At 34.1% G+C, this 21,221-nt stretch overlaps 1 protein-coding gene across 3 annotated transcripts in view; it reads left to right on the top strand.

The window, feature by feature from the left end:
• The window catches only part of ATP8A2 (ATPase phospholipid transporting 8A2), a 591,448-nt gene that overhangs the window by 414,644 nt on the left and 155,583 nt on the right, over nucleotides 1–21,221 (top strand). For all 3 annotated transcript variants that reach the window (XM_037527049.2, XM_054701459.1, XM_054701458.1), the window contains exon 28: nucleotides 16,560–16,634. In XM_037527049.2, coding sequence (XP_037382946.1) covers nucleotides 16,560–16,634 — 75 coding nt within the window. The remainder of the gene's footprint in view (nucleotides 1–16,559; nucleotides 16,635–21,221) is intronic.

The following is a 21,221-nucleotide window of genomic DNA, read 5'->3' as shown; positions in this document are numbered from 1 at the left end:
CTGATAAATAAATGAGAATGTGGCAGGAATAATTAGAAGTCATTTGTAGCTTCTTGGAATGTCCTTACATAAACCCAGAAATTAAGAAAGTATATTATTCTGGTAAATAGTTAACAGATTCTTTTGTAAGTCAGTGATTTCTGCTTCTTTTCTTTCAAAAAACTTTAAAAAATGTAATCAAGATATCAATAGATAAATGATTTCAGATACATTTACTAGTAGAGCACTATATTATTTTTGGCAAATAACTCAGAAGTCCAAAATGTACAAAAAACTACATTCTCATTTTATTATGTGAGCTAGATTTCTGGGGACTTAGGTCTATAGAAATAAGCAGTAGAATTAGAAATGATGCTGAACCCTGTCTCAATCTAACAATGGGTAGTAATCTTCCATAACTGCAAGAACTAATGTGTTGAGGTGGGATAGAGGGGACTCAGCTCCAGCTATCTCATTAAGAGATATTTTTAACAAAATTTATGTAATATTTAATTTTTGAAATACATGTATTTTCATCAATTCTATACCACTAATAATTGCAATGAAAACTCAATCCAAAGAACTTGTTAACACAAGTTAGAGCCATATAGCTACAGCAAATTTAAAGAAAGTTAATTTCAATTTCTTCATTATTTTTATGAAGTATGATAGAGTTATCAATAAGAAAACTTTCAAACAAAAATATATTAAATTAGCATTAAATTATATCTGGGTCAAGTGAAATGGAAAATAAGTTCAAGACAAAAAGAATCATAACATTTGTGACTTTACAGTAGTATTTTTCAGGTATTTCTTAGATTGGATGATGATGGACATCTACTTGTGGTACTTGGGATTTACTGACTACTTTTGAAAAGTGATTTTATTTTAAAGTGCCAAAATTTACAATCAGCCAGAAATTATATACTATGAAACTACTTAAAATTATTTGAAAATGTATGTCACCTTAAAAATACATTGAGATCAAGTGCTCTACAGATTTCAATTCAACTGCTATCAACATCCCCATGACAGTAGAAGAATCCATCTTAAAATTCATGTGGAATCTTAAGGGACCTCAACTTGCCAAAACAATCTTCAAAAGGAATAAAAAATTGGAGGAATCATACTTCCTGATTTCAAAACTTGCTACAAAGCCTCAATAGTCAAAATAGCATTCCAGTTGCATAAAGATAGACATATAGACCAATGGAATAGAGTATAAAACTCAGAACTAAGCCATTGCACCTATTGTCAAATGATTTTTAACAAGAACACCAAAACTTTCCAATGGAGAAATGTTTGACTTCTCAACAAAAAGATTGGCAAAACTGTACTTCCAAAAGCAAAAGAATGAAACTGGACCTTTACCTTATACCAAATCAAAAAACTAACTCAACGTAGATCAGACACCTGTATATGAGAACTAAAAATCTCAAACTCTTAAAAAAAAAAATAAGGGAAAGCATGACATTTGATTTGGTAGTGATTTCTTATATATGACACCAAAAACATGGGCAACAAAGAAAATATAGAAGAAACAGGACTTTTTTAACTAAAAATTTTTGTGTTCTACCTGCACCCCTATGTTTATAGCAGCACTGTTTACAATAGCTAAGCTTTGGAAACAACCCAAATGCCCAAAAATAGATGACTGGATCAAGAAGATGTGGTACATATATACCATGGAATATTACTCAGCATTCAAAAAAGATAAACACATGCAATTTGCAGCAACATGGATGGCGCTGGAAGGGATCATGCTCAGCGAAATAAGCCAAAAAGAAAAAGAAAAATACCGGATGGTCTCACTCATAGCAGGAATCTAGAAAACTTAAATAAGGGACCAGGAAAATGAATAACTATAAGAAAGTGAAAATCAAAATCAACAAAAAACTATGAACCAGAGACACTTTTTTGGGGGCGGGGGCGGGAGGGGAGGGATTGGGGTCAGAATGGGGGGGCTGCAATTGTATGGGGAATATAACAATAAAATTTATTATTAAAAAAAAAAAATTTTTGTGTTCTAAGTAATACCATCAGCAGAGTGAAAAGGCAACCCGCAAAAAGGGAGAAAATATTTGCAATTCATATATCTTCACAAGGGGTTGATAATCTGAATATAAAGAGAAATCTTATAACTCAACAAGAAAGCCCAATTCAAAAATTAGTTAAGGATTTGAGTAGACTTTTCTTCAAAGAAGATACAGAAATGGTCAATAAGTTCATGAAAAGATGCTCAGTATCATTAGCAAAATACAAATTAAAACCACCATGAGATAGCACTACATCCATTAGGAGAACCACTATTTAAAACAAAATAAAACAAAACAGCAGAGGATGGAGTGTTGAAGTGGATGTTGAAGAGGATGTAGAGAAATTGGAACCTTTGTTTCTTACTACTGGGAAAATAAAATGGTTCAGGTGCTGTGGAAGATAGTACGGCAGTTTCTCAAAAAGTTAAACAGATTTACCATATCATCCAGCAGTTCCATTTCTAGATATATACCCAAAAGAACTGAAAGTGTGGACTTAAAGAGATATTTGGACACCAATGCTCATAGTGTTAATCACAGTAGTGAAAAGGAGATGGAAACAGCCCAAGTGTCTGTCCATGGATGAAAAATGTATGTGTGTGTAATGAAATAATATTTAGCCTTAAAGAGAATGAAATTCTTGTAATTGCTACAACATGGATAAACCTTGGAAACCCTAAGCTAAGAAATACAGCTTTTAAAATGCTTTTTAATTAAATTATTTTTATTGAGGTAAAATTGGTTTACAATACAATGCATGTTTTATGGGTTTTGGTTTACACATTTTCAAGTGCATGTTATCACTCCATCCCTGCTGCCAAAAGACCAGTAATCTGCCATAATCCAGTGGATCCCCCAACCCCTTTTGCTCTCGTTACCCACAATGTCCCCCTTTAGGAGTCTAAGTCAAGGGTTTTGTAACTAGAATAATTAAATTCATAGAGACAGAAAGTAGAACAGTGATTACCAGGGACTAAAAGGAGGAGGAAGTGGAGAGTTGTTGTTTATGAGAACAGTTTCTATTCAGGATGATGAAAAAGTTTTAAAGATGGATAGTGGTGATGGTTGTACAACAGTGTCACAATGTTGAATGTAGTTAATGCCACTGAATTGTATACTTAAAAGGGTTAAAATGTTAAATTTTATATATTTTACCACAATTTAAAGATACAATGTATTCGAGATAGTTTTTGAGACTCATAGATATATAGTTTTTCAAATATTTCTGAAGAAATAAATGCATAGCTCTTCATGTAGTTAAAGAATACCTGTCTGGTGTCCTTCGCAGTGAACCTACTCCTCTACTTCATTTTCCTTCTTCTCACCACCGCAAATTCACATCTGCTGCAATTATATGCAAGTTGTTTCCTCTACCTTCAATGCCCCGGCTCTGCCCAGCAAACTAATGAATAGAATCAGACACATCAAGACTGAGCCCAAGTGCCCACCACCTTTGGAAAAACTGTGTTGACTCCTGTAGACAGAACTCAGTTCTCTTTCTACTATTTCCAAGCCTCTGATATGTCCTAAACCTGTCCCCAACCAGACTAAATCCTGTAAGGATAGGGAAAGCATCTGCTTCATTTTTCTGGCTCCTATGCATAGCACAGAGTATAATCTGAAGCAGTTTCTTAGTAAACAGTGCAATAAGTGATTATAAAAAATATCCTTTCTTCCTAATCATTTCTTCTCAGAGAGTGAACAGACATTTTCCCCCACATTCCAGAACAAGAAAATTAAAAAGAAATTTCCTACTTTGCTTAGGCTGCAGACATCAGGAGGCTGATGGTAGAGGGCTAGTGTCAAAATTCTGTTCTCATCTTATGACCCTGGTCTGTGGAGCCAGGTAATAAATCTTGCTGTGAATATGTAAAGAGCATTACTTTATAGCTTCTAAAACATGTGTTCTGAAATACTTGCCATAGGTCCTGTCCATAAATGAAATAATCTTATACATATTTCTGTTACCCCTTTTGTAATAAACCCCCTGCCACTGTTCCAACACCAGGAGGTTGGAAACAAGTGTGTCATTAATGAACGATAGCAAATCCTAACCAATGGCCTCCAGATGAAAGCCTTGTTATTTCATTACTGGTCTCTAGAGCTATTTGGTCCCTTAACATTGTAGCACAGGGTTTGTACTGAAGAGTCTAAACCTTGAATTATATATATATATATATACCAAAAAAACCTGTAAGTAGTCCTTGACATAATTTGGAGCGATTGTATTGTATTCTATTAGGCTAAAAATTCCTTATTAAAAATCAATTTAGTTGTGCATACACCATCTGGTTGATATTATAGTCTTTTGTCGGAGGGAAATACAATGTTATATTTACCTGATTTTCCATAGTATAAGTGTTTAATTTTGTAGAAATAGAGACATTTTGTAGTGCTGAAAAATTAGAATTAAAGAAATGTTAAAGTGGTCACCAGACTTCCCTTTACTAACTTTTGAACTATGAAATTTAGCTTCTTGTACCATTTGGGATTTTAATAGAAAAGAAAATGCTAAAATAGAAAAGAAAATGCTAAAAGAAATTTATATGTGCATATCATGTTACATTTACTTGCATATGATAATTTCTATTTTGTACTTTTAAAAGTATAATCCCTTCAAGCATAACTAGATTGTTCCATTGGTATTGATTTGTTTTTATTCAAAGAATTTGATAATGAAAGTGAGAGGTTTACTTTTGATTGTCTTCTGGGTTGGTTTCAACCATATTAGCAAACTATTACAATATTTTAGTTCATGCTATTGCAGAAGAATGTTTCAAACCACAGCAATTACATTTTGCTACACAAATGGGGAAGATTTTTGCAATCTGTTTTTTAAAATAGATTATACCCTAATATAGAAGGGATCCTTTAGATCCTTACATGTTATCTGAGGCTGAAGATTTGGATCATTTTCTTAAGTTTTTTTGATATGCTTATATCCTTATAAATGTGAATTATTTTGTTCATATTACAATCTTAAAATATTAGCATCATTATAAGTTTGTAGCTATATTGCTTTGATTCTGAATCACTAACTTCAATGTCTTAAAAAAATCATTCATTTGTTTTATATGATCTATTGTTAATGACTGTAATATCCCTGTGGCTTGAATTCTTTTGTGAAATGAAGATAATGCCTATTTATTATGATTGCTTTAAGATTTAAATGAGATGATCATTTAGAGTATTAGAAGATTCTTAATGTTGCAGAGTCAGCATTAAATTCATGGTAGTCTTTATAGTCAACATCAGAAACAACAAAAATTACAATTCTGCACTGTGTGTGGTTTTCTTTCCATTTATTCATTACAAAAAAATTAAGCTTGGGACTTTAAGGAAGTTGTCTGTGCTTACATAGCAATTAAGTGACCATTTTAATGTTCAATAGTAACATTCTGCATGTGTTCATTTATTGAGCTCTTACTGTATTCCAAGCATTGTGCTAGATCCCGAGAGTGTACTGGTGAGTGGAATCAACATACTCCCTGCTTGTATGCATCGTTCAGATCATGGGTTAGACACATAACAGTGCAGCAAAATTATAAGAAATGAAGCCAACAGAGAAATGAATATGGTACCATGATAAAGAAAGCAAGCTCTTCTACATGTTTCTTTAAAGTTGAAATATATAAAGAAACAATTTTCCCTCATCTGCCTCCATTTCTACTCAGGTAATCAGTAGGAACAGTTTAGCTAGCCTTCCATGCCTTTCTCTCCACTCATGTCATCCCATATAAAAGTAGCATTATTGATATGGTTTTATGAAAAATCAATCGTGTGTGTATTGCTCTGGAACTTACTATTTTGTTTTGTCTTGAAAAGTCCTTAGAAGTTTTATGAATATGTAGTTTTTACTGCTAGCATTGTATCCTATACAGGACTGACCCAGAAAATAAAACAAAAACAAAAAAAAAACCTCTATGAAGATCTAAGAGATAAAGTTCTCACTGTTTATTTTAGTAGTGTGTATTTAATCCTGGCCACTCAATCCCATAATTCATGGACCAAACTTACTTGAGGGGAAAGTTTCTAAGGTATCTTACCACTGCTGCTACTACTATGATTGGTATTATTATTATTATCATCACTGTTCTTATTTCTAACAACCTTTTTTTTTTTATAATAGCATCCTTGATTTTTTTTCCCTTTGATTTCATGTCTACCTACACATCTACCATTTTACCTTTCCTTTTGTCAATCTAATACTACTGCTTTCATATACATTCCTTCGTTTACATGTAAATAAATTTAACATTTTAGAAGTGCTTAAAATGTTAGACTTTCTACATTTACCTCCTAATAAAATACTAGGTTTTTTTCCCCTTATGCTTTTTGTTTTGTTTTGTTTTTTAATACTACAAAACAAGATATGTCTTTAGATGCAGATACTTATGAGAAATGAATTTCTAAATATAAAAGTTTTAGATTGAATAATGCTTTTTAAAAATCTTAATATTGGGCCTCTCCTGGTGGCATAGCAGTTGAGCGCTGGGCTGCAAAACTGCCTGCAGTCTCTGCAGCGCCGGTTCGATCCCCGGCCTCTGGCGAGGGTCCCACATGGTGTGACAGACCTCTCCTGCAGCACCCGCTGCTCCCCTCAGCAGTGTATTTTGTTAGTCTGCCTGTTCTGTTCCCTGCTCTGGCTCTGGTGAATCCTCTCACCCTCCTGCGCTTCTGACTGTACCTAGTGCTTGTAAATAAATAAATAAATCTTTTTTTAAAAAAAAAAATAACATTAAAAAAATCTTAATATTGCCATATACTGTCATTTTGTCAGATCAAATTCCAATGAGATGATAGCATGTTGACCTTTACACTGATCTTTAATGTCAGTTAATCAGCTTAGACCTAGATGTGCAATCAGTAAATCATGATGTTATTGCCTCTTTAGTGAGAAACCAATTTATTTAATTATTCTCTATATGTTATTTTTCCACTTCAGCCCTCTATTATGGGTCTTAGAAGAACAGAATAAATGAAGGATAAGTCATCCCTTTGCCAAATGAAGCAGTTATTTTGTTACATATTTGGATGGTTATTTGTGAACCCAAGTGTGGTGGCAGGCATAGCTCTCTGAACTTGTACAATGGCAGCCAGGACCTCTAGACTGGAGTCTGTGCAATTAGCCAAGACAGTTATTGCATTTTTGGCACCAAGGCAGCAGTTAAAGCAAAGAAGGCTCTTTTTCCAAGAAGGAAAAGCCATTTAATAAGTTTGAGTCAGTTTGCTCATAACAGCACTACATTTGAGGACCAAAACCCCAGGAGCTTGGCAAGCCATTCCTGCTTGGCAGGTCTTCCCCCAACTCACCAAGTCTGAGGCTATCCAGGCAGAACCTGGCTCTCCCCATTCGACTGTGTTCAGTTAATAGCATTCCTAGTTAATAGGAAAGTAAGGGCAGAGGAATCGTTTCCCCCATTAATTGAAAAGAGTAAAATTTAGTGGGCATAAGAAACTGCAGTCCAAGTAACTGTACTTTGGAGTGGGGACTGGCTGTCTGTTTGCTTTGAGGGCTGTGTGTTTGGTGTATGCAGTTTCGAACTTGTGGTCCAGCAAAAATAGTATTAATGTTTAAGAATTGGGCAGTGCTTTCTTTTTTGTATATGAATTAACATTTGTATATGACTAACTAGTGTGAAAGTCAGATTTTATAGTGTGTCATGGAGCCATCATGTACCTGTCTTATGAATAAATAAAATAAAAACTAAGTATGTTTGTATAAATATTTAAAAATACAGTGTGTTCTCATACTTTTTCCATTTCACCTATGGAAATCTTGCCAAAATGAAATCAAGTTTGAATGTTTGCAATGTAAGAAAAAAACCATCTCATGGATTTTGAAATTAGGAGTTAGATTTTTTTGTTTAGTTTTATTTTGGTTTTAGTTTTTTTCTATACCAAATATATAGCTTTAAGGAAGTAAACAGGTCTGATCATCTAATGATGGATTATTTGAGTGAAGATTGAAATTGAACTAGAAATGTCTTGAACTTGTTTATACATTTCAAAACTATCAGAAAATATAAAAATGCAGCACCTGCAACTGATAAAAATTAGCACAAACGTATCAAAATATTTGAAGAAACATGTGCCCAAGTCAGTGCCAACTTGGACAGAATCATAACACTGGCTGCTTGAAGTATCCCAACATTCAGCCAATCAAGGATATTAATTTGCAATGAAGACTGGAAACTTTTCCATAGCTCAGGACTGCTTGGAGCAAAGGTTAATGGTTGGAAGGAGATGTTTAATTTCACAGGATTGTATTTTCTTTTTTTGTATGTTTTCAGCTACTTGGGTGTTTTCATTATATAATATTCACTCTCAGTTGTCATTAGTAATTTATAAAGATAGAGATCTGTTTTAGGGCTCGAAATTTGTGAAGTTTTTGATTCACATCCAATGCTACTATGACCTCCAAAGAATAGGGCCTGTAGTTCCATAAATGAGTTAAGGCTGAGGGAGAGTTACACAAAAGCAGTGAAGCTTTCTGAGCCCATACTCTACAAACACACACACACACACACACACACACACACACACACACATAACCGTGGTATCTTGTAGTCATACTTGCAGCCTGTCACTTGTCACTTTTAACAAATATCTGTTACAACAAGGTTTCTAAGTTTTGTCAGATTGACCTAGTAAACGTTCTCTCTTTCATTAAGAGTTTCTTAACAGTGATGCTTTTGACATTTTGTATCTGATTATTTTTTGTTGTAGGGAATTGCCTCGGTATTGTGGGATATTTACAGAATATTTGGCCTCTACCTACTAAATGCCAGCATCACCTTAAAATTGTCTCCAGGCATTGTCATGTGTCTCATCAGAGGCAAAATCAACCCTAGTTGAGAATTGCTGCTTGAAACAGTTATAGAAATAAAACATAAACACAATTAAAAAGTTCAAAATCATGCAAGAGGTATGAATCTCCATCCTATCCCTAGAGAATACTTCTGCCAAAGATAAGAAATATTAACAATTTCTTATGTCTTCAAAGGTTTCACATATGTATTGCCATATAAATCTGTTCTACCCAATCATGACATTTAACATATGCCTTTAATAATATATCTGTAACATAATTTATTAGAATACATGCAGATATTATTCTTTTTAAAGTCTGCATAGTGGGCCATTGTTATGGATGAACCATAATCCATGTAACCAGCGATAGTGTACTTGAAGGTTCTAATTTTTTCTTTCCCAAGACATCATGGTAACTCTTACTTTCAATTTGAATACTCTGTAATTATAGCTGTAAGATGTATATGAGCAGGGCCTCCCTGGTGGCTTAGGGGTTAAGTCCCAACACTAACATAGAGAAGGCCCACCTCACACATCCTGAGTTCCATCCCCAGCCAGGAAGCTAACACTCATGTGACACAGCAGCCTTCCTGTCTCGTGCTGACTGCTCTCCTTAGCAGTATATTTCAGTAGATCTGCCTCTCTGTTCCCCACTCTGTCTCTGGTGAATCCTCTCGCCACCACCATCACCACCCCTACCTCCGGCCTGCACTCCAGTTCTTCTATGCAAAAATGCTGTCTTACAAGTCAGGTATGAAAGTTGCTATTTTCCCAGGTTATAAGCTTTTTTGAGTCTTTGCCAATCTATAAAACTTTATATCCCCGTGTGAGTGTCTGTATGTATGTTCATCTTTGTGTGTACAACATTAAAAAAATGAGCTTTCCGTGAAAATCAAAATCAACAAAAAACTATGAACCAGAGACACTTTTTGGGGGGTGGGGGGCAGGAGGGGAGGGATTGGGGTCAGAATGGGAGGGTTGCAATTGTATGGGGAATATAAAAATAAAATTTATTATTTAAAAAAAAAAAGATAAACACATGCAATTTGCAGCAACATGGATGGCACTGGAAGGGATCATGCTCAGCCAAATAAGCCAGAAAGAAAAAGAAAAATACCGGATGGTCTTACTCCTAGCAGGAGTTTAGAAAACCTAAATAAGGGACCAGGAAAAAGACTAATTATAATAAAATCAAAATCAAAACCAACAAGTAACTATAAACCAGAGACACACCACCGAGAGGATGGGGGGAGGAGGAGGAATTAGTGTCAAAATAAGGGGGGTGGGAATTGTATGGGGAATATAACCAAGATGAAAATGCATACATTGTGCAAAAATGAAAAATGATGTAAAAAATATATAAAATAAAATATATAAAAACAGAAAAAAAAATGATCTTTCCTATATTTATAAGCTGCTTTCCCCCAAGATTTTATATATATATATATATATGCCAATTTTCTTAATGATTTGGTGAGCATTTTCTTGCTCATTTTTAAAAAATTTTTCTATATTAAGGAAATTAAACCTCTGCCTTACCAGCAACTTACATAGATATTATAAATATTTTTGTATTTATCAGTTTTCTTCCAACTTTATTAATATTTTCTCTATAGAAATAGTTTCAAGTTTATTCCTCTTTTTCTGATTTAATGTCTAACATTCAGTTTCACAAACAAAAAAATCTCATTTTCAATACCTTGTATTTTTAATATTTAAATATTAAAGTCATTTGAAATAAGATCAAAATTTTTTTCTAAATATCATAATGTATTATACTATAAAGCACATTTCATTTTTTTTATTTAAATTTTTTTTCACATTTTATTTAAATTTTATTTTTTATATTCCCTATACAATTTCAACCCCCTTATTTTGACCCCAAGCTCTCCTTTTCCCACTCCCCAACCCTCTTAGAGTGTCTCTGGTTCATAGTTTGTTGATGTTGATATTTTCTTTCTTATAGTTATTCTTTTTCTTGGTCCCTTATTTAAGTTTTCTAGATTTCTGCTATGAGTGAGACCATCCGGTATTTTTCTTTTTCTTTTTGGCTTATTTTGCTGAGCATGATCCCTTCCAGCGCCATCCATGTTACTGCAAATTGCATGTGTTTATCTTTTTTGAATGCTGAGTAATATTCCATGGTGTATATGTACCACATCTTCTTGATCCAGTCATCTATTTTCAGGCATTTGGGTTGTTTCCAAAGCTTAGCTATTGTAAATAGTGCTGCTATAAACATAGGGGTGAAGGTGCTCTTTGGAATTGATGTTTCTGTGTCCTTTGGGTAAAACCTAGGAGTGGAATTGCTGGATCATATGAAGCTCTATGTTTAGTAGGTCAAGAAATCTCCACACAGCTTTCCATAGTGGTTGGACCAGTTTGTACTCCCACCAATAGTGCAGGAGAGTTCCTTTTTCTCCACAACCTCGCCAACATTTGTTGTTGCTAGGTTTTTTTTTTAATATGTGCCATTCTCACTGGTGTAAGATGGTATCTCATTGTAGTTTTGATTTGCATTTCCCTGATTACAAGTGATGTTGAGCATTTTTTCATATGCCTGGTGGCCATTTGCATTTCCTCTTCAGGGAAGTTTCTTTTTAGCTCTTCTGACCATTTTTTGACTGGATTATTTTCTTTGTTTTTGTTGAGTCTCATCAGCTCTTTGTAGATTTTTGTGATCAGTCCTTTATCATTAGTGTTTTGTGCAAAAATGTTCTCCCAGTTGGTGGAGTTTCTCTTTGTTTTTGTTATTGTCTCTTTTGCTGTGCAGAAGCTCTTTAATTTGATGTAGTCCCAGCTGTTTATCTTTGCCTTCACTATCACTGCTTTGGGTGATGTGTCTGTAAAGATGTCTTTGATGTGCAAATCACGTAGTGTTTCGCCTATATTTCCTTCTATGTATTTTATGGTTTCAGGTCTTATATCTAGTTATTTAATCCATTTTGAGTTGGTTTTTGTGCATGGTGTTAGGTAGTAGTCAAGCTTCATTCTTTTGCATGTAGCGACCCAGTTTTCCCAGCACCATTTATTGAACAAACTTTCTTTGCTCCAATGCATATTCTTTGCTCCTTTGTCAAAGATTAGTTGACCATATATCTGTGGGTTTATTTCTGGGTTTTCTACTCGATTCCATTGGTCTGCATGTATATTCTTGGTCCAATACCATGCAGTTTTGATGATTATGACTTTGTAGTATAGTTTGAAGTCTGGACGTGTGATGCCTCCATTCCCTCCTTTTTTTTTTTTCAGGAGAGCTTTGGCTTTTCAGGGTTTTTGGTGATTCCATATGAATTTCAGCAATAATTGTTCTATTTCTTTGAAGAATGACATTGAGATTTTTATTGGAATAGCATTGAATCTGTATATTGCTTTTGGTAGGATGGCCATTTTAATAAAGTTTATTCTTCCAATCCATGAGCAGTGGATGTCTTTCCATTTCTTTGTGTCTTCTTCTATTTCTTTTAACAGTGTTTGATAATTTTCTTTGTATAGGTCCTTGACCTCTTTTGTTAGATTTATTCCCAAGTATTTGATTTTTTTTGTTTTGGTAATAAAAGGGATTTTTTTTCTTCTTCTTCAGATTTATTGTTTGTGTATAGGAAGGCTACAGACTTTTGCATGTTGATTTTGTATCCTGCCACTTTACTGAACTGATTGATGAGTTGAATTAGTTTTTCTGTGGAGTTTTTGGGGTTCTCTATGTATATTATCACATCATCTGCAAATAGTGATAGTTTGACTTCTTCTTTTCCCATTTGGATTCCTTGTATGTCTTTCTCTTGTCTTACTGCTCTGGCTAGGACTTCCAGTATTATATTGAAAAGCAGTGGTGAGAGTGGACATCCTTGTCTTGTTCCAGATCTTCATGGAAATGCTTTCAGCTTTTCACCATTGAGAATGATACTGGCTGTTGGCTTGTCATAGATGGCCTTTATGATGTTGAGGTATGTTCCTTGTATCCCAAGAATTTCAAGGGCTTTTATCATGAATGGGTGTTGCACTTTGTCAAAAGCTTTCTCAGCATCTATTGATATTATCATATGGTTTTTATATTTCTTTTTGTTGATGTGTTGGATAACGGTGATTGATTTTCGGATGTTGAACCATCCTTGTGTCCCTGGAATGAATCCTACTTGGTCATGGTGAATTATCTTATGGATATGTTGTTGGATTCTGATAGCTAAAATTTTATTGAGGATTTTTGCATCAGTGTTCTTTAGCGAGATTGGCCTGTAGTTTTCTTTTTTTGTGTTGTCTTTGTTCGGTTTTGGTATTAGTGTAATGTTGGCTTCATAGAACGTGTTTGGTATTATCGCTTTCTTCTCAATTTTTTGGAAGAGTTTGTGATGGATAGGCACTAATTCATTTCTGAATGTTTGGTAGAATTCATTTGTAAATCCATCAGGTCCTGGGCTTTTGTTTTTGGGGAGATTTTTGATTACCATTTCAATTTTGCTGCATGTAATTGGTCTGTTTAGGTGTTCTATTTCTTCTTTATCTAGCTTATAAAGCACATTTCAAAGAAGTGAGATTGCTTATTAGCCAAATGCTTCGGACATATTTGCCTATACTTTGGTGTAAAATAATAAAACTGGCTCCATACTTGCCACCTGCAAGGAATCAACAGGGCAATTGTAGCTTAAGGAGGATCAGTGTTTTCAGAATATTAGGCAAGGGTCCCATTTAAAGGGCTTTGTAAGTCAAGGTTATGAATTTGATCTTATTAAATAGTGCTTATTTTTCATATTTGTTTGATATTTTTCTCTTAAATATACTTTGTATGTAGCATATATTTTAGGTTTTATTTTTTTACCTAAGGAGCACGTAAGTATTTTATACTATTAATATACCATATTTTGTATTTTGTCATCACATTTTATGTTATTCTTTCAATTCTTTATATTTTAGTTTCTATTCTTTGCTAAAATTCTTGTCATTTTTTATTTTCCAGAGTACTTCTTCACTTCTGACTCCCGTTATTGTATTTTGCTAAAGAGAAATATAAAACCAGTTTGATGTGACCCTTTGTCGATTAATTCCTTTTCTGCCTGAATATGTTTTTGAAAATGATCATATATTAATTCCTACATTAGGATATGTGTGGGTGCTGGTCTTTCAGTATCTATTATTTCCTGGGGACAAGAGATGCCCTTTCTGATGGCTGATTTATGTTTCAGAATATTTTAAAAATTTGTCTTCTGTTTTACCTTTGAACATTTTTTCTCTATTTTTTTTTAAGATTTTTTTTTAATTTATGCATATAAGAGCTGGGGTGCAGGCCATAGGTGTGGCAGGTGAGAAAATTCACCAGAGCCAGAGCAGGGAGCAGAACAGGCAAATATATTGAAATACACTGCTGAGGGGAGCAACGGGTAAAACAGGAGAGGTCTGCTGTGTCATGTGGGTCACCTCCCTGTCTGGGGATTGAACTCATGCTGCAGTGGCTGCAGATAGCTTCATAGTGCTAAGACTTAACCCCTATGCTACCAGGGAGGCCCCTGATTGTGTTTTTTTTTTTTTTTTTAAGGTATACCTTTGGGATTTAAAAAAAAAATTTATTTGAAAGGCTACTAGTTACTCTTAAAATCAGTGTCAATCTGTTGTCCTTTGGGTATCACGCCTTTTCTCAAATATGCCCTACCTACCACTTAATGTGGTTTCAACCCTTTTTGTGGTTATAATCTGTAACATTGATCTTTTCTCATTTCTTCCCTTCTTTAATATCCAACTCATCTTTCTTTAGCACTTTCAATGAAAAGTTGCATTTTTACCTCTTTCAGACTCACAAAGAATGTTTAAAATTTCTTCTGCCTGTGGCATTGTTGTTTCTGTAAAGATCATTTCTTATGTTTTTTTCATATTCCTTTATTTTGTCTTTATATTTTGTGATGATGTCTAGGGGGACTGAAGCTTAAAAATTTTCTTTCAAATCTTATCAAAGTTTCTGTCCCCTCTGTGGTGGACACTTGTTACTTTACAATTATAAGTCTCACCCTCACCATTTCTTCTTTTTGAGTGACCTGGAGGCCTGCATGCCTCAGTGAATTTCTGTGTTATGGGTTTTCAAAAAATGATGTTTGCATTTATTTTGTCTCAGTTCACTCAGTTGTTTGTGTAGGAAAATATAGAAATATCTTGAATAGGTAACATAGCAATATAACTGTGAGGTTACAACCCTTGAAACAATTTATACATATTTTGAATCAGATATAGATGTTAGCTTTCATTGCACTAAAAATTTGGTTGAATTATTAATTGGCCTTGAGTTGTAAGGAGGTATGTGATTGAAATTATTGTTTTAGGAACGGCTAATATCTGAGTAGTTGTCTCAGAAGAAGTTTTGATTCTTGATTGTCCACCATCATTTGTTCACAGACCTCATGGAACCCTTTTTGGAGATAGTTGAAATTAAGAGTGCATAGGAGTATGGAAGGATTTTTGAAGGTCAACAGCTTTTCTTAGATTTAAGAGGGCTCTCTAGCAGTTTTTTGAATTAGGAAATGTGATGATGAACATTGTGCTTAAGAACCTTGATCTGGCAATTGAGTCAGGGTATTTCATTTGATCTTTCTGAGACCTGGTGAATCTCTGTACCAAGTATTATATGGGTACATTTTGTAACAATTAGGGACAAATTTCTATCTCAAGAAATTTAACCTGGTAGAACCAGGTAACTGATTTTTAAAAATCTGGCTCAGTAAAATTTCAGTAGCAGAGTCTATCTCAACTCAGATAATCATAAGATAACTGTTCTGTTTTGCCAATTTAGTTTTGCAATTGAAACTGAATGTCTGTCATGATTCCATACCACTAAGGTACTTCCTGTGGTTAGCATAGACTACTTTAAAATCTACCCCACATCATGTGTTCTATCATATAAATTTAGCTGAGCTATAAATAGCAGCATTTTATGTTCCTTATATCTACATTCATTCCCTTCTAAGTTGGTTTTCCATCCATCCTCTTGATGGCTGCCACTTCTACTACCCCACTCTGATTGCTTCCATGTCTAATTATACCCTGGTGACCATTTCATCTCTAAAGTAACTTTATTCCCTTGTCACACAGCACTGATTATATACTGGCACTTTTCTCTGTACTTGTTTTTGTATCTGTCTTGCCTGATCAATAAGAATTATAGACTACATTGAAGATATGTGTAGTAGTCCACATTTTCTTTATTTCCATATCCCATATCCACAAGATGATTTAAGCATATTTCTTTCATATTATTATATTTTGACCTTACAGAGTTGGTGGATGTTTGATTAAGGAGGGTCAATATTTTATGAACTAGAGCACAATCATGACCAACAAAGGAGTTTTTGTTTTTTATTTATGATTTTTATCTATTTGAAATTTCTACGAAGATAAATCATGTGTATCAACTCAACTTTATAGGGAAAAGGAATATGATATTGAGGCTGTCTTAGTCAATGAGAAAGTATTGACATAAACCATGTTAAATATAAATTAAATATAATTGCTGCTCTCTAAATATATATGTATTACCTCTTAGAATTAAAGTATGCCTAAAATACAATTTTTTTGAAATATTGGTATTTGTGATACTGAAAATTCATATTTTATGAAAGAATAACTACTATGGTCCTGTATGTCTCTTTATCCCTTAACAGCTGTGTCCAGCTGGTGGTCCACATTCTGCAGTGAGTAGAAACATTTAGGTCAATATTGATATAAAACTTCATGAACTTTCTTCTCTTTCAGCTTTGGTTCGCCTTTGTTAATGGATTTTCTGGGCAGATTTTATTTGAACGTTGGTGCATCGGCTTGTACAATGTGGTAAGCATTCTCCATCTCTATCTGATAGCACACAGAACTTCAGTGACATTCCTTTACTGTTTATGTCTGGGAAGTGTATCTAAGTCAATCATCTGTATACATAGCAGGCAGCACAAATACATCTTTAGGGCCTTTGTTGCTGCGACACATCCTGCAGAAGCCCAAACTCTCCACACATGGTTTCAATCATAGCAGATCATTCTTAAATAGCCCCATGAAATTATTAACCCATATATCTTGATAATAGACCCTTGTTACCTCCCTACTAAATGTGTGCACAATATTTTCATGTTTTTAATGCAAGTAAAAATTTCTGAACTATATCTAAACTCATTATACTTCATACTTTTATTTCTGAATTCTTAAATATGAATATATAGTATATGATCAAGTGTCTCTTTTGTTCTCCGTAAAAGAATATCTATTCTTTGTAAGAATGTTTTCTTCCACAGTTAGTACTAAAATAATGAATTCTGACTGCCAGCTCCTATGGTAAACTATAATCCACTTATTTGGTATTTTTCGTGATTTTAGAGCTCTTTTTTCAGTACTTGATGGCAGTGAACTCAAAAGCTAGAATAAATATAAACTGTAAGCTAAAATGTCTAAGTAGCTACTTCGTTCTTTGTTTTACTGGCAGGAAGAGTTAAGGGCATGTACCTTAGTGCTTTAGAGGCCCTGGTCTGACATATTTTTTGAGTTGCACTTTCACATTGGTTTTGGATCCTAATTCTGACACTCTCTGTCCTATGGGAGTTTATACCATGAAAAAGTTATTATAGATAGGTATAGATAGGAGTTATCAGACATAAAACCATATAAATTGTGGTGTATAAATATTTGCAACTTGTATATGCATTTGTGGCTAGATATTTAAATCTCCATGTAGTCAATCTCTTTTTCATTCTTTTGAGTGGTTAACATACTTGGTACTAGGTATAGAATACAGCATATAAGAGGTTCCCTGTTAACTTATGGGTTATAAGGGTCAGATGTACAGACTAAGATGGCACTGAGACATTGAATCTTGGTGCTTGAACATACTAAACATTGTTAGTTGGTTAATAACTGTGTTACTCACCATAAACTCAGTGGCTCATACTTACGCTTCAAGTCACAAAGGTAACAGGTGGTATGCACAGGGATGACTTTATCTGTGCTAGGAAAGGTATTCTAACCACCCATCACATGGTTAGGGCTCAGCTGCCTCCCCTTGCTATACTAAAGGGAGAGCACAGATTGTTAAATTTGCAGGACCTAAAACTATTTTGAGTAGGTTAAAATTATGCAATCATTTAGGGGGAATATGATGACTTCTCCATCTAGATTTAGTGGTGGAAAGAGCCAAAGTGTCATAAGGGTGACACCTCATACAAACCGATGCCCACATACATATCTTATAATTAGGAGGCTGAGCCCTAGTAAACTGCTTTAGAGCTAAAGCCAGGGCTGGAGAACATGTTACCTTTGTACATGAGGAATAGATTTTTAGCCTATTTTCATGCTCAGGCTTGAGAAGCTGGAATCTTTGCTTAGCTCCATGGAGGCTTGAGCAATTCAAATTAATCCAAGAAATTTGTAGTTAGTATCTACTATACATAAGATGCTGATAAGGTACAGCCAGTATTGGTCAAAGTATGGTAAACAGACCACTTACATGAGAATAACCAGGATTTGCCTGAAGATACAGAATCCTACACCCCATCCAGACTTAATAATTATTTCTCAGAGATACTGCATTTTAAACAAATTCTATACATACACACACCCACAGGCACACATACATACACATACTTGAACACATTTATTTCTGAGCCAGTTGAGAGTAAGTCCTAACAGATTGCCCCTTACTGCTTAACACTTTAGTTGCTAAGACCATTCTCTTATATAACCATAATATACTGATCAAAATCAGAAAAATTATACATGGATACAATACTATCCTTGTTGGGCCACATTCCAATTTTGCCATCATTGTTCTAAAAATATCCCATTTAGCATTTTCTTCTGGTTCCAGAATTCGCCACAAAGATCCAGTGCAAGTGGCAGTGGCTCTCAGGCAATTGCTAGAGAGCCCCCGCTTCTGGCCTGAATTCTCCCTTGCCATTTTCTTGAACAATATTTCTCTTCTACTTTTCCTTCATCTGTACTAATTCTTTACATTTCATGCCCCGAAACCAGCTGAAGTAGAAAATAATTATTCTTTTCAATATGATTCTCATACTGATGAAATATCCTTAAAACTTACTTAAAACACAACTCCCCAAATAATAAGTGACTGCTGTCCCCCTTGATTTTCATTATGTCCTTGATCAGAGTTCAACATCATTTTATTTTGTGGTAGAATAAGAGGAAAGTGGCCACAAAACTCACCAAGATCAGATGGGTTCCAGCTAAATTTTATCTTTTTTAAATTAATAACTCTAATGTTACTTAAACTATTTCAGAGAACATATCCTATTTAATTTTATCAACCAGCAACTAGAAGCCAGCCTCACTTATAAGCATAAGCACAAAATTATAAATAAAATCAGCAAATAGAGTTCAATAAGTATATCAAAAGAATAAAATATTTGACAAGAAGGTTTTATTGAAGGAATAGAGGAGGTTAAAAATGAAACAAATCTTTCTAAATATCAATATATAAGCCAAATAAAGAAGACATGAACCCACCAGTAGATGCTACAAAACTACATGAGGCAATTCAGCTACCATTCCCAAAATAAGAGCTCTAAACAGGAAAGAAACCAAGTAGCTATAATGCAGACCATTTATTAAACATATTGCTATAAATACGTTTATAGTAGCATATTGCTATAAATGGTAAAATTCTAAAACTATTTCATTTTAAAATAAGAAATTTGTCAGGGATGCTGCCCTCACTACATGATTTAACAATTTTTGGGAATTTTTAGTAACTACCTGCAAATATAAGGAAAAAAGATGTTATTATTATGCGTCCATAAATCTACATACAAAACATAGTCATGTAAATATGTTCATATATGATTATATATCTAGAAAACCCAAAAAGATATCCATAAGGAAATACTAGAATGATAAGAGAACTTGTTAAGGTGACCAATCTACAATGAATATATACAAATCAATAGTTGTTTCTATCATAGCAGTCAATAGCTTTCTTTTACTCTAGCAATGAACAGTTAGAAATATTAAAAGGGACTAATAACTCCTTTAAAAAATAACAATTAAAATTATACATTGCAAAGCAATCATTTTTATAATACTTATATGAAAAAAAATCTTACAAAATAAGATTTACACAAATGGAAAGACATACTAATTTCTATATGGGAAAACTTACTATCATTAAAGAATTGACTCTAGGTAAACATAAAAATTTATGCACTATAAGCTAGATCCCAGCTTGTGATTATTTGCTGGTGGAAGAGAAGAATTGCATAAAATTATATTAAAGTGAAAATGAAATTTAAAAAGTGCCTGAGAATAAATGTGCAAAGAATATTAAAAAAAAAATCATAAGGGAAGACTTATCTTTGCTAAATATAAGGCTGTACTTTAAAGCCACCATCACCAAATCAATGTGACGTTGTCATGGAACTAGACAAGTACGTCAGAAAATCTAGACCTATGTCCTAGTTCTTCATTCTAGGTCTTTATGCATATATGAGAACTTAATAAATGTCCAAGATGGTATTTCAGTTTAGTGGGAAAGTTTGAATTAATTGTGCTCTTTCTACTGGCTCTTTACTTAGAAAAATAAATGAATTGGGACTCATACCACATAGATAAATGACCTTCAGATAATAAAAATCTTAAATTTGAAAAATTAAACTGTAAAATAATACTGCAAGAAACTCCTAAGAACTTCCATAACCACAGTTAGACACCTTGAAGCTTTTCTTCTTTACATTGGTTTTCAACGTAGTATTTGATTCAGGGGAACAGGTTCACACCTCCCACACCATACCCACCATCAAAACACCCATAGTCCTTCACCATAGACCCATTTCCCCCTGTTATCATCTTCATCCTCCCTTCTTTTTTAGTAACCTCAATTCTGTAGTTATAAGCTATTCTTGGTCATATAAAAATAAAAGCTATTATATGGCAATAGAAAACCTGTACAAAAAAGAGTATATTTGGCAGTCACCTGGATATCTTAGAATTTTCCCCCAAACTTGTCCGGCTTGTTCTTGCCTCCATGCTTTGTGAGGGCTGTGCTTTTCATGACTGTTTACTTCTGCATCCCTCTTACCCACATCCTCTATTCATCCTGCCAGAGCTCGTAGGTTTAATACACACAGCTCAAAGACTCTTTAGTTAGCAATTCTTTCTTGGTTCTTCCATCTTCTGCATCCTCTCCTCATGAGTAATTTTGCAGAGCACTGTTTTATATGTTTATTTATCTGCCTGTTACCCACCACCCCATCCCCACCCTGCAGTAGGTGGAGTTCCTAAAGGTCAGAGATCTGCTTCTTGTCCTTTTTAAATCTCTATATTCCTAGTGCTTATCCTAGTATCTGGACCATTATTCACTCTCAGTAAATGACTGTCAAATGAATGAATGGATGAAGTACATTGTGTTCCCTGAAATTTGAGCAT

Source organism: Talpa occidentalis, unplaced genomic scaffold (genome assembly GCF_014898055.3).
Source record: "Talpa occidentalis isolate TD23 unplaced genomic scaffold, MPIMG_talOcc4v2.1 talOcc4.5, whole genome shotgun sequence".
Taxonomy (NCBI): domain Eukaryota; kingdom Metazoa; phylum Chordata; class Mammalia; order Eulipotyphla; family Talpidae; genus Talpa; species Talpa occidentalis.
The sequence above is the reverse complement of the archived record's forward strand: the minus strand, read 5'-3'. Positions and strand labels throughout refer to the sequence as shown.